Below are 12,888 nucleotides of genomic sequence, written 5' to 3' on the forward strand. Positions count from 1 at the left end.
CCGCGTCGCGTCTCTCCGGCGCGCCTCTCCCATCAGGCCGTGCTGCAGGACACAGCGGAGGACGAGACGCTGGAGCCCGAGGAGCCGGTGGAGGAAGGGCGGCCCTCCTCCGCCCACTTGTTGATGTTGCGGCGGCGGGCGTTCATGAAGAAGTTGCTGACGGTGGAGAGCTCCAGGCCCAGCTGCTGGGAGATGGTGATCTGCAGGTCTTTGGCTGGTCGGTGGTTCTCCCTGAAGATGGCCAGGAGGGTGCGTCGCTGCAGGTCCGTGAACACCAGCCTGGTGCGCTTGGGGCCCTGGTTGCGCTCCAGCTTGCTCTGCTCCTGCTCCTTCCGCTTGCAGGCTGAGGGAAGAGAATGCAGAGAATGTTAGAGAGGCAGGGGCTGAAATTTCTAAAAGGGAATTTTGGAGAAAACATCGAAAATGGCAGACCTCCAAGCTCACAACTGCGACGCGTTGTGAGCTTGGAGGTCGGCTATTTTCGGTGCTTGATACCACACTGAACTAAGCATAATCAAGTCAATACTGGACATGTGGCATAAGGGCATGGATTTCTACACAGAGAGGGCAATTCTTTCAACATAAGATGCTGCATTCAAGTTCAGGAGAGTTTGGACAAGGGCAAGGCAATTCTCTTGAATGCTGCCTTTGGGTATGGCATGGAAAGAGGGGGGGGGGGGCATTTGCATTTCTTTCACCATAGTAAAAACTGTATTCATGGTCTGGAGAGGACACTTTTTACAGACAGATAAAAGGGCAGGGGCTCAAGCCCCCTTTGAAGTCTATGTGTGTGCACGTGCCTGGATGGGGGAATGAAATAGAATCAAATAAATAAATACACTTCTGGGGGGGGGGGGGGGTGGATTGGTTAGCTAACAGAGACTCCATAACTAGGACAAATGGATTAGCTGGGAGAAAGGGGGATTTGTTGAAAGAAAACAGATTAGCTAAGCAACTTTGATTAGTTAAAAGAGATGAATCAGCGACTTGTTTCATTGGCACAGTAAAGGAATTAAGATGTTCACGCGATCACATCTCATTGCCAGTGAGCTGCTGTACCCTGCTTGGTTAAACTAGATAACTAGGCCCAGCTAAATCTCCGGTGTTATCACCATGGTCTTTATACACAACGGTTGTGTACGGCGTAAACTGTAAAGCCTGCTGACAATGTGCCAAACACAATACAACCCTCAAGAAATAAATTTCCAACTGAAACAAATGAGAAAGTGCAACAACTGATTTACAAATTAGAAAATCGAGTAACAAATGTATTTATAATGCCCAAGTTTTAAAACAATTACAGAGAAAGACAGCAGTTGTGAAACACTTTAAAGATCCTTTCACAGTATTCGTGTAGCCAAGACCTATCATGTTCGGTGTTCGCGCTATAACAAGACTCCAGAATTCAAGAATCGGTTCCTTGAGGAAAATCTACAAGATTACTCAGTCAAACATTCAATTTAGCCCAGTAAAGGAGTTAGAGCATACATGGGCAACTGGCGGCCCGGGGGCCACATGCGGCCCCCACCTTCGCTTAATGCGGCCCGCAGGTTAATACCGGAATACTGATATATTATTGATTTCAGCTGTTACAATTCCTAACATGACCTGGTTTAATTCCCTCAGACTATATTAGTAGCTTAATGACTAGTATAGTAGTATTAAAATGTATTTTTTATGTCCAATGTATTTGTATTTAAGTTCATAAAGTTAACATGAGTATTAGAGATGTTACCGATCAATCGGCAATGGATCGGATCGGGCCGATCAAAGCATGATCGGCGATAATCGGTGGTTTAGATCAAAAGGTAAATTCACCGATCCGATCGGATCGGTGCATCTGATCAACCAGCCGTTCAGTATGCCCACTTGAGGCCATTTTGGGGTATTGATTTCCACAGTGCTGAAGGAATAATTAGTTACTGCTATGATAATAAATACATAGTAATGCTGGTAAATAACTATAAGGCAAATATATAAATGAATTCATGAGTGAATGAATGAAATAAAGTTAAAACATTAACATTTAGAAAATATAAATAATAACTTGATCGGATCGGTGATTGATCGGGATCGGGTGATCAAACTTTTGTGATCGGTGCTCGGTGATCGGTTCCAAAAAACCTGATCGGACCATCCCTAATGAGTATATAATTAAATGTGTTTGAAATTAAATCAAAATGTTACATTTCAGGATTCCAATTCAAAAATAACAAAAAATGATTCAGGATTCCAATTCAAAAGAAGCAAAAAATAGCCGATCTACAAGCTCAAAACGCATCGCAGCGCGATGCGTTTTGAGCTTGTAGATCTGCTATTTTTTGCTTCTTTTGTATGAGATACTAGAATGACCAAGTAGGACGTAGCAATATGCAATGTGGTCTCTGGAGTGAAGGTGGAAATATAGTGGCCCTCGCCATCATCAAAGTTGCCCACCCCTGAGTTAGAGTATACAGCAGCATTGGGCTCCTTTCTGAACGAGATGCCTTCCTCTGCTCCCGTGGTGGTCGTTGCCTCTCACCACATACACACTCAGGGGTTCTCAAACACTTTCATGCTAGGACTATAATAAATAAATTACACCGTAGGAGCATCTAAAATGGTGAGGATAATCCATTCTTTTCAATAACCCCCAAATTGTCATATAGCCCCTGGCTGCAGGCCCCCTAACGAGAAATTGCTTTAAAAAAAAGCTACCACCTCTGCAACGTTTTGCGGTACGTTGTGAGCTTGTAAATCTACTACTTTTGCCATTTTTGAAAAATGTAGCAAATATTTAGGAAAACATTGCTGATCTACAAGCTCACAACGCGTCGCAATGTGATGCACTGTGAGCTTGCTCTTTTTGCATTTTTTATTTTTATTTTCGAATAAGTATAAAATGAAGTGAGTAAAACCAGGAAAAGACAACCTGTTTCATGATATTATGAAATCTATCTGTAATCACATACGATATCTAGTCTAATAACACAACATGGATACATCAATATAATATTGATATATTGCCCAGCCCTAATTGAGAGTGACTGTGGAAAGTGGATTTTACTAAACAAGTCAATAAGTAGATGGCTACAGGTACTGTACATAGTGTAGGCTAGGCACCCTGCTTTTCTCATGTGATAACGCTTCTGTCATTGACTCATTAATTTCCGGCTATCAATCTGTTGCTGCTGTATTGAGTGTGTGTGTGTGTGTGTGTGTGTGTGTGTGTGTGTGTGTGTGTGTGTGTGTGTGTGTGTGTGTGTGTGCGTGCGTGCGTGTGTGTGCGCGCGCGCGCGCGTGCGCGTGAGTGCGTGCGTGAGTGCGTGCGTGTATGTATGTGTGTGTGTGTTTGTGTGTGCCTGTGCTCGTGTGCCTGTGTGCCTGTGCGTGCATGCGCAAGAGATTTGACATATTCCTCTGGCTCTTGGTTGGTAATCCTCTCCTTGCGAAGGATAATTTGAGTCTGACATAGTACTGTATGCTGTGTGCTGGACTTTTTTTTTGGACTCTTTCATACATCTGATACTGTATTTAGCATTTTTGTCCAAGGCATTTTGTCCAAGGCTTCCAAAATGCAACCCTGGCCATTTGGGCACTCTGAAGAAGAAGAGTATACGTAAGAGTATACGATTCATGAGGCCTAAAGGTACCATGAATCATGAATAATATAATATTCTGAGTGATTCTATAAATAAGGGATTCCTTTTTTCTAAAATATTTTGGGTCTTTTCTTCCTTTATTGGTACAGGGAAGAGTGACAGGAAACAGGAAGCGACGCGCAGGAAAGGCCACCGGGTTTGGGAATTAAACCCACGACCTGCTGTCAGGCAACATTAGAGCCTATGGTATGCTATGCGCCTTAACTAAGCCATCAATACCGCTAGAAATTAAGAATTTCTTACACCTAATAGCTCAATGTCTGCAACACTCATCAATGCCTTTGCTGCAATCATAAAAAAGAAAATAATAATAATGACTAGCAATTATGATGGATTCAACATGCCCCGTTTTCAAAAAACAAACAATAAATTAATTTTGTCAAACTAATTCGGTAGGTTAAAGCAGCAGGCCGTCATTCCACCGTAGTTTTGATTAGGCCTAGCTGTATTTTGCTGTATTTTGAGCAATTGTTTACATGCATGTTACTGTATATGATGAAGTAGCAGTAAGTAGCAATGATTTATTGTATGTTTAGGGGGTCATTACATGATGCTGCCTAAATGCCTATTAGGTTACCGAAATTATCACTTTGCCAGGACCACAACACCACTAGGACTGTCACGATTATGACATTTTACATGACGATTAATTGTCACTCAAATAATTTCGATTACAATTTAATTGTGTTTTTGTCATTGACAATTACATTTCTGTTTGGCTCTTAGGTTTTGAAGTTGAACATGGCAGATATGACACATAACCTAAATATACAATGAAATGACGGACATATTTGACAACTTTATACTTAAAAAAGCCAATCTTCAAGCTCTTTGAGCCTATGGATCTGCTATTTTCACTATTTTTGAAAATGTTTGAAAATATATGAAAATTGTTCAACTTGGAAACGATTATGACGGTTATGACAAAATAATTGCAATTAGACGATTATGTAATAATTGTGACAGGCCTAAACACCACCTCTAAAGTTAGAGAAAACACAACACCAATCTCTGTCTTTGTGTACGGAGTCAACACATCCTCCCTCTTGTCTGTCTGTCTGTCTCTCTCTCTCTCTCTCTCTCTCTCTCTCTCTCTCTCTCTCTCTCTCTCTCTCTCTCTCTCTCTCTCTCTCTCTCTGTCTGTCTCCTCCACTTCCCCTCTGCCTAGCCTTAGTAGACACTTCAACATCATTAGTTTCTCATAAAAGTCATTTACATGTGGCGGCAAGAGTGAGTGATAATCACTTTAGGGAGAACTAATTTATTTTCTATTAAAGGGGGGTTACGTCAGAGGTGAGTGAAACCAGCAGAGTCGGCAGAGTGTTTAGAAGCCCTAAGTGGACTGAAACATATTTGGGCGACTCGTGTAATTACCTAAATGCACACTTTTAGAGGTCTCAATCAGCAATGTGTGGTGGAGTTTTTCTTTTCTTTTTTTGTGTCTTTCTTTTTTTGCTGATGGTATGAAATGGGCTTTTAAGTGTGAGCATTGGTGTACATGCACACACACTTAAATGCATTCCCTATCTCTCGTGCAAGCACACACACACACACACACACACACACACACACACACACACACACACACACACACACACACACACACACACACACACACACACACTGGTCACGCACACAACGGGGCTATACCTTTGGTCCCAAAGCAGCACTGAGACCGTTCAATTGATTGGCTTATATCTCCCCATTGAGAAACATCTCACACGCTGCCGTGCACTGATACTGATGTTTACTGTATGACCGGCACCTCTCAGGAGCAACCACATATAGTGGCAAATATCTCTCATCAGCAGAGCACTCGAAAAAATAAGTGTGACCTTAATGCCGTCCTCTCCACACACCAGTGCCATGGTTATCACAAAGAGCATCACATATGAGACTATACAACCGCACCATATAGCCAGGGGTGTCGCACCAAATTCTGGGCCCTGGGTACTTTAACTATTGAAAAATAGCAGATATGCAAGCTTGCAGCGCGTCACTTGGTGCTGCGCTGCAAGCTTGTAGATCTGCTTTTTTTTTAATCGTGAAGATTTGTGCAAGTCTTTGAATATTTCAAATCCTTCTAAGGTTTTTTGAAAAACCTGTGTTTCTGTCAGTGGTGCTCAAACCTTTTCATGTGAAGGACCCCCGAAAGGATATGTATTTGGCCACGGACCACCATCTTAAAATATTTAGTTCCAGGGACCCCCCAGAAGCAAAATTTGAGTTACAAATGTTAGTCTTCAATAGCTAAAGTATAAAATAATTAAGGCCCCTCCACCTTGGGCCCTAGTAACTTAGTCCCCCTTGTGACACCCCTGCATATAGCATTGACTGCTTCGACAACCACCTGCATCTCTGAACCTCATACATTGAATTCTGCATGAATAAATCTCATGTTAATTCCCGGCGTATATTTGCTTCCAATCACCATCTGAAAGGAAGCATTTGACTAGAGAGGATGCACTCTTGTCAACTCGAGAGTGCAGAGAGGCCGTTGGCTTTTAGACGTCTACAGCTCGTTTGCATTTCTGAGAGGTATCGAGCCGTGTCTCATTAAAATCCATACAGTCCAAGATGTCAGAAACATGTCAATATTTTAATATTATATAGATTGTAATAATGTAATTTCTTATGTTCCACATGTTACATTTTTTTACGCATCTTCCTGGCTGCACCTGTACTGGAGGAGTGTGCAGAAGGCATTCTATGGTGCACTCACTGCTATACAGTACATGTAATAAGTAATGAAAGGAGTGACATGATAGCGGCGGTTAGCTCGCTTGTACCATGGATTTATGGTGCTGATGGGGGAGTCGGAGGATGCCCGACCACTCTTTTCTCCTCCGCCCCTCCGTCCCTCCTGTGCCTCCCAATGCTTACCGACGATCATAACGCCCGACCATTAAGTAAATGCTTCCTTATGCTGTAATCATGTGTAAAAGGCTCACAATTACCATGCTATAAATCCCTGGCACTCGGGCTACTCCTGGAGACATAAATATTCCCCTATAGGGTTCTTATGATCGTGGGAACAGCCCCTAATCATGATGTATGCCCCTGTCTCGTGTTGCTGAAACGTGATCGAAAGCCCTTTCCCTACCCCCCGGCGTCTGAACCTACATCCCCCTATTCCCCCCCCCCCCCCCTCCCTCCCCTCACAGCCTTCCCCCCTCCCTGCTCCCCCCCCTGCCCCCCCAAACATCCCCACCACCCCTCCAGCCCCAGCCCCAGCCCACCCCCTGCTGATTTCTTGGGCCAGGGGCTGATAGAAATTATTGATTAAATCTGTGCAGCTCAGACTCCTCGACCCACAGAGGCTGGTTAACCCTTTCAGCACCGGAGTGGGGGGATGCTGCTAAAACCAGATAAAGAATAAATAAATAAGTAAATCAACTCTGTTTGTTTGGGGAGGACCTCGACGTTAAAGGCACATATTAGGTTGTTTACGATTCCCTGATATGCATAATGCCGTCCTCTGTGACCTTTGAGCTTTGTTAAGCGAATGTGAACTGTATGCAGCAATGGATGGGGTCTTTGTGGCTTTCATTACTAAGGGGGATGGGGGGAGGTGGGGGGCGCAGGCAGTGCAGCCGACACATAAACCACATTGACCTTTCTTATTCATTTAGACCTTTAGTCAAGGGCTTCAGCCATCATCTTTAAAGTTATAGTCCCTGATCCCCCTCCTCTCGACTTTAAAGTGTTGGAGCACGGCTGTGTGGTCTTTATCCTGCTTCGCCTGCCTCTTTCTTGGGCTAAATCCTGATTGCCTACTCCACACAGCCTAAGGTCGGGCTGAAGATGCATCTCATATACAGTGCAGTATAGTAATCCAATAGAGCATAACCACCACAAACCACAGGGAAAAAGAAACACACACACATACTGCAGATAAATCCAAGGGATCACCTCCTGCTCCGTGTATATACCGTACTGCACTGTGTCTTTGCATAGAGACATGTATGAAAAGAAAATGACAACTAAAAGCGTATCATTTTGTTGACATGCATTTGCCTCAGATGATCTGCACAGCAGCCCGGCCCCCCAATACTGGACAGATAGCAGGGAATTATCAGAACAACAGATTATTGCTGGCTGACACTGTCATGTTGAAGGGTATGGTATGTATTTAAGCGAAGTGCTGCATTAAGGAGGATCATCTTAAAACTTGAGGCGTAAAGCAGAGAGTGCTTGAGTTATCTTCAGACTGGGGAGCACAGGGCACTCTGCATTCTAATTCCAGTCTCGATTTGCCGATGCGGCCGAGGTGTGTGTGGGCAAGGCGTGCTGCTCTTTCCCATGGAAATCAATAGAGGCTTGTAATTAAACAAAAGGGGGTTGGCCAGGGGAAGGGAGAAAAAAACAACCCCCTCGGAAAGTAGGTTATGTAGAAAAGTGCAGAGCTGTCCAAATTGTGGCTTTGCCAAGAACTAAAATATGCAAGTTTAGGCCATGTGGGAGTGAGAGAAAAGCATTGTCAAATGTTAGCATGCTGGTAATACATTCTCTGCGTAAGGCCCTTAATTTTTTATGAGCATGATTGATCCGCTGCTTAGATTTTGAGCAGTGGGTTGTTAAAAAATGTCTCTGTTTGTAAGGACAAATAAGCTAAAATGATATTTAAATCATAATTCCAGTCAAGATACAGACAAAAAAGGTAGCACTCACTTTTATCCTGCTAAAAAAGAAACGGCTATGCATCTCGAATTCACAGCATAAAGACTGCAGCTGGCCATAATCCAGCTGTCTTTAGAGCAACATTTCTGCACAATTACAGTATCTCCAAGCCTAATTCATCACTTCGTAAACCAGTTTGGGTGTGATTGGTGTAACACTTTGTTGAACGGAGGTTGTACACATGTGCTCTGAGAGCCGAACAATCAAAGATCAATAATTGTGAGGGGATTGCAAGAGTGCACAATCATTACCTATGAACCCTATTGTGCTGTTGGGCTTAATCAGTTGAGCTGCTGACAGAGAGTGAAAAGCAGTGATCAACTGGGCTGGCTTACACACACGTACTGCTCACAGACCCCCACAGTGAGCAGCCCACTTGCAGAAACACACAGACACACTCCCCTCTGCTCATCTCATATTACTGTGTTCACTTGGATCTCTTTCTGTGCCTCGTGTATCAGATGGGTTCTTGGTCCCTATGGAGGCACAACACTGTAACATTGCACTGTACACCGTGCTGTCTTGTCTTCAATCCATATCCCCCAAGAATATCAAATGTCAAGCAGCAGATTACATTCTGGCTCTTTAAAAAAAGAATTCTTTCTTCCTAGAAGTCTGTATGAATACTGCATGCTCCTCCACTCAACCAATCATTTATTCCAAGATTATAGAATACTGTAGAGAATGAATAAAAAAAGCCAAGTGTGGTGCCTCCGTGTAAAACAACAGAAACAAATGCATTTCTTTTTAGCCTAGCATTAATTGCTTCTGTGACCATGTTGATAAGAAATGTCTGGCGAAAGCTCAATCTCAATTTACATCAAACACGGTGCCAAGTCAACTTCAGCCAAGCACAGAGCAGATATAAATCACTGTTAGAATCAATCAGTGGCTCTAGAATGGCACATCTGCACAAATTATTTTGTGGACTGGAAAGCGATTAAATTTCCAACTGCTGCCCATGCTGATCTTCATGGTTCATTTAAGAAGAGGGCAAATGTCTGTGGCTCTTTTGATTAGAGCTACTGTACAGATCAATAGGGGCAGTGTGTGAGCAAAGTAAACAAAGGGACTGGACATATGGCCTGTTCTGTCTGGACTGTCCTCAATGTATCCCTGAGTTCCTTCTATAGTGTTTAAGATCATATGGTTGCCAAATAGTGGTATATGAACTGGGGAAATATCAGTAGGATGCTTTTGCTTTTTCTCAAATCCTGACCTGAGCAGAATACTGAACTCAGAGAAAGAATTTTGTGGAAGACACAAGGCGCTTGGGGAAAACAAGGCCAGTGAGTGAGTTTGTGTACAGTATACTGTATGTGTTTTGTTTCATATCATATTTGTGTGTGTGTGTGTGTGTGTGTGTGTGTGTGTGTGTGTGTGTGTGTGTGTGTGTGTGTGTGTGTGTGTGTGTGTGTGTGTGTGTGTGTGTGTAGCAGCTGTGTAGTTGTGCAGTTGTGCATGCACGGTATAGACAGAGAGCAAAGGCAGATCTTACCCTCCAGCCGCAGTGAGGCCATCCTTTGAAACTCGGGCTCCTGGAGCCAGCGTTGCATCCTCTTGAAGGTCTCCCGGCCGGACTTGAGCTTGCCCCAGGGCTTGGGGTTCCTCAGGAGGTCAGACAGAGTGCCCTGTGACCTACACAGGACCCTCTCGGCGAAGATGGCCTGGGGGATGCTGTACCTCTTCAGCTCCGTGATGATCCTCTGGGCCACGTCTCTGGTGTTGATCTCCTCTCCGGCCGGCCCCACTCCCCCCACGCCGCTGGCACTGCCAGGTTGCACGCCGGGCAGCATGCCCTCGCTGGGCGAGGACGAGGCCGAGGAGGACGAGTGGAGATGCTCGCCCATCTTGGAGGCCTGCTGGCCGGGGTGGTGGTGAGGCTGGTAGTGCTGGCTGTAGAGGTGGGGGTGGTGGCTCGGTACGTGTTGGTGGGCGTCCATTTTGTTGAGCTGGTGGCCCACCGAAGAGTCACCTCCTCCGAGGCCAGGCGGGGACATCTCCCGGGCGAAGTCCGCCGTCCGACAGAAGATGTTCCCTCCGTGCACCTCGTACCCGCCGGGAAGCATCTGGCCCCCGCTGCCGTTGGGGCTGTTTCCCAGGCTCCCATAGCCGTGCATGGACGAGCCCAAGCCTGAGCCGGTGGAGGGTGGGGACAGGCTCTGGGACATGGCCAGGTCCTTGCCATAGGGGTTGTAGAAGTTGCCACTGAGGCCTCGGTCCTCGCGCATCAGGGTGAAGCTCCCTATGACGTTGCTGACCGGCAGGCAGGGGTGGTGGTGATGGTGGTGGAATTTGTCGTCGAAGGGCTGGAGAGGGGTGAGGGTGGTGTAGGTGCTGCCACAGCTGGACGGAGCGTCCCCGCCATAGCCCAGCGCCGACATGGAGTGGTCGAAGCCCGGCGGACGATGCTCTGGCTCCAGGGACATGGTGGGCCCCCCTAGGGAGGGCCTGGGGAAAGCAGCCGAGAGGTCCCGAGCGTGTAGCATGGGCCTGCCGTCCTGGCCATGCGCCAGCTCCGAGTGACTGTGGAGGGACATCTCCCCTAGACCCCCATCCATCTTTTTAAAAATTCCCCCAAAAATATTTTTTGCTTCTTGGCTGGAAAATTTTGTTTTATTATTATTGTTGCTGTTCGAATCTGTCTTGTTATTGTTGCTCAACAGCCAGGCTAACCGTCTGGAAGGTCTCTTGTTACACGGGGAGTATGGATTTATTGATCAGTGAATTAATTGATTTCCTGGCTTATGGGGTGTCTAATTAATTATCTGATAAAGTTAAGTAGTGTCTTCAAACTCCCTCCAAGTCCAGTAACGAGTGTGTAACGGTAGAAACGAGAGGGAACCTCAACATATCATATTATTTTTCATTTGTGCAACAACACTCCTAGCCTCTCTCTCTCTCTGTGGTGCTGAACGGTGTTCTTCGGCAGATGCCTTGCTTTTGTGCCTGCGTGAGAGACAAGAATACGCGGAATTACCCTGGTGCTGCTTTTAAAGTTGTATCGTTACATAGACAAAGAAAGCAGTCAAATAACCACGTCTGTGGGCTAAACCATTAATTGCAGTCATAAGTCACATTCACAAACAATGGGAATTGCAAAATTATATCAGACGGATTCCGCTGCAAAACGCACGAGAAAAAAAGAAAGAAAAAAAACGTCGGTGTTTTCAAAAACACGCCAAATAAAAGCACACACTTTTCCCCCCCCCCATCTGATGCAAAGTTGTGAATACTGAATTATTAGCCAAGCTCTGCACGATCAACACACATTAGGGCTACTCAACACATCATGCAACGAGCGTTACCAAAGCCAAATAAAGCATGCAATCTATCAGAAAACGCGAACGTACGTTCGCGTATGTCCCCTGATACACTGCATGTTTTTTATACCGAGAATCCTACCTTTATTATCCACTTATTTCAGCATCATCCGCGGCTGTTGTCCGTCCTGAGCATCGCTTGTCTCTCCTCCGGCCACAGCAGCCTCCGTCTGTCTGTCTGTCTGTCTGTCTGTCTGTCTATCTGTCTGTCTGTGCGTGCGTCCGTCCGTCCGCAGAATCACACAATGTGTCCGATCGGTGCACTGAGGGGGATGCTACATTCAACCAAAACCACACGGTGTACCCGGTTATTTTTTACCGTTATATCGTAATAACACTGTTACAAACGTTGCGGCTTCTAATCTAGACTCGCTTTCTTCACCTTAGTAGTAGCTCTGCTCTTTTTCTTTCATTATCTCGTGAGATTTTCCTCCCTCCTCCTCCTCTGCTTCTCTCTCTGCCTGGCTGCCACTTCATCGATTTCACCAGCAACTCTTTTCTCCTCCTCTCCTCCTCCTCCCCCTCTCCTTCTCTCACACTCTTCGGTACGTCACCGGGCTTAAAAATCTGACAGATGTGCAATGAAATTCCAACTCCCCAATTAACCCTTTCGCTTCGGCCAGGCGTCTCCTGGGAGGGGGGATGCGGGGTTTTGACCACAAGAAAGAGGTGAAGATGCACCCTTTCTCACACACAGGCAGCCCCCACCAAAACTTAGGCTTGTCTGTCTTTAGCTCATCTGACTACAGTAGCTGATGATGATAGTATCAGCACGGGGTGTTGATGAATTCTGCTGTAACCCTGTGTAGGCTATACATCCTGGTCATTCTGCTGTGCTTGGCTTGTTTGTTCCAGCTGATCAATGACATGTTGCCATCATCACGCATCATGCAGCTACATATTTATGTATGGTGTGTATGTATGGTGAAATATTGTGATATAGCTTGTCTAGGCCTACTTTGAAACTGTAGGCCTATTAAAAAAAAAGAGGAGGAGGAAAAAAAGAAGAAAAAAAATACAAGGAGGTAGATGTAGCCTATAACAATTCTCATATTTAAATTGGCTACAGATTTAGTATGAATGGTGTAAAAATATTGTGATTGCTGTGTGGCTACTTTGAAACTGTGTAGGCCTATTCCATGTAGCCTACGAGGTAAATGTAACAATTCTCATATTTAAATTAGCCACAGATTTTAGTATGTACAGTATGATGTTATAAATATTGTGGTTGCTTCTGTACTTTG

General features: G+C 45.1%; 1 protein-coding gene across 1 annotated transcript; it reads right to left on the minus strand.

The window, feature by feature from the left end:
- Positions 1–32: 32 nt before the first annotated feature.
- Positions 33–10,882, minus strand: onecutl (one cut domain, family member, like; the record flags this gene model as incomplete). Its single annotated transcript, XM_080749420.1, has 2 exons — positions 33–343; positions 9,820–10,882. 2 exons carry the CDS (start codon positions 10,880–10,882, stop codon positions 33–35), a joined length of 1,374 nt encoding a protein of 457 aa, XP_080605546.1.
- Positions 10,883–12,888: the final 2,006 nt, after the last annotated feature.

This window comes from Nannobrachium achirus (assembly GCF_963921795.1).
Source record: "Nannobrachium achirus genome assembly, chromosome: 2".
NCBI classification, from domain to species: Eukaryota; Metazoa; Chordata; class Actinopteri; order Myctophiformes; family Myctophidae; genus Nannobrachium; species Nannobrachium achirus.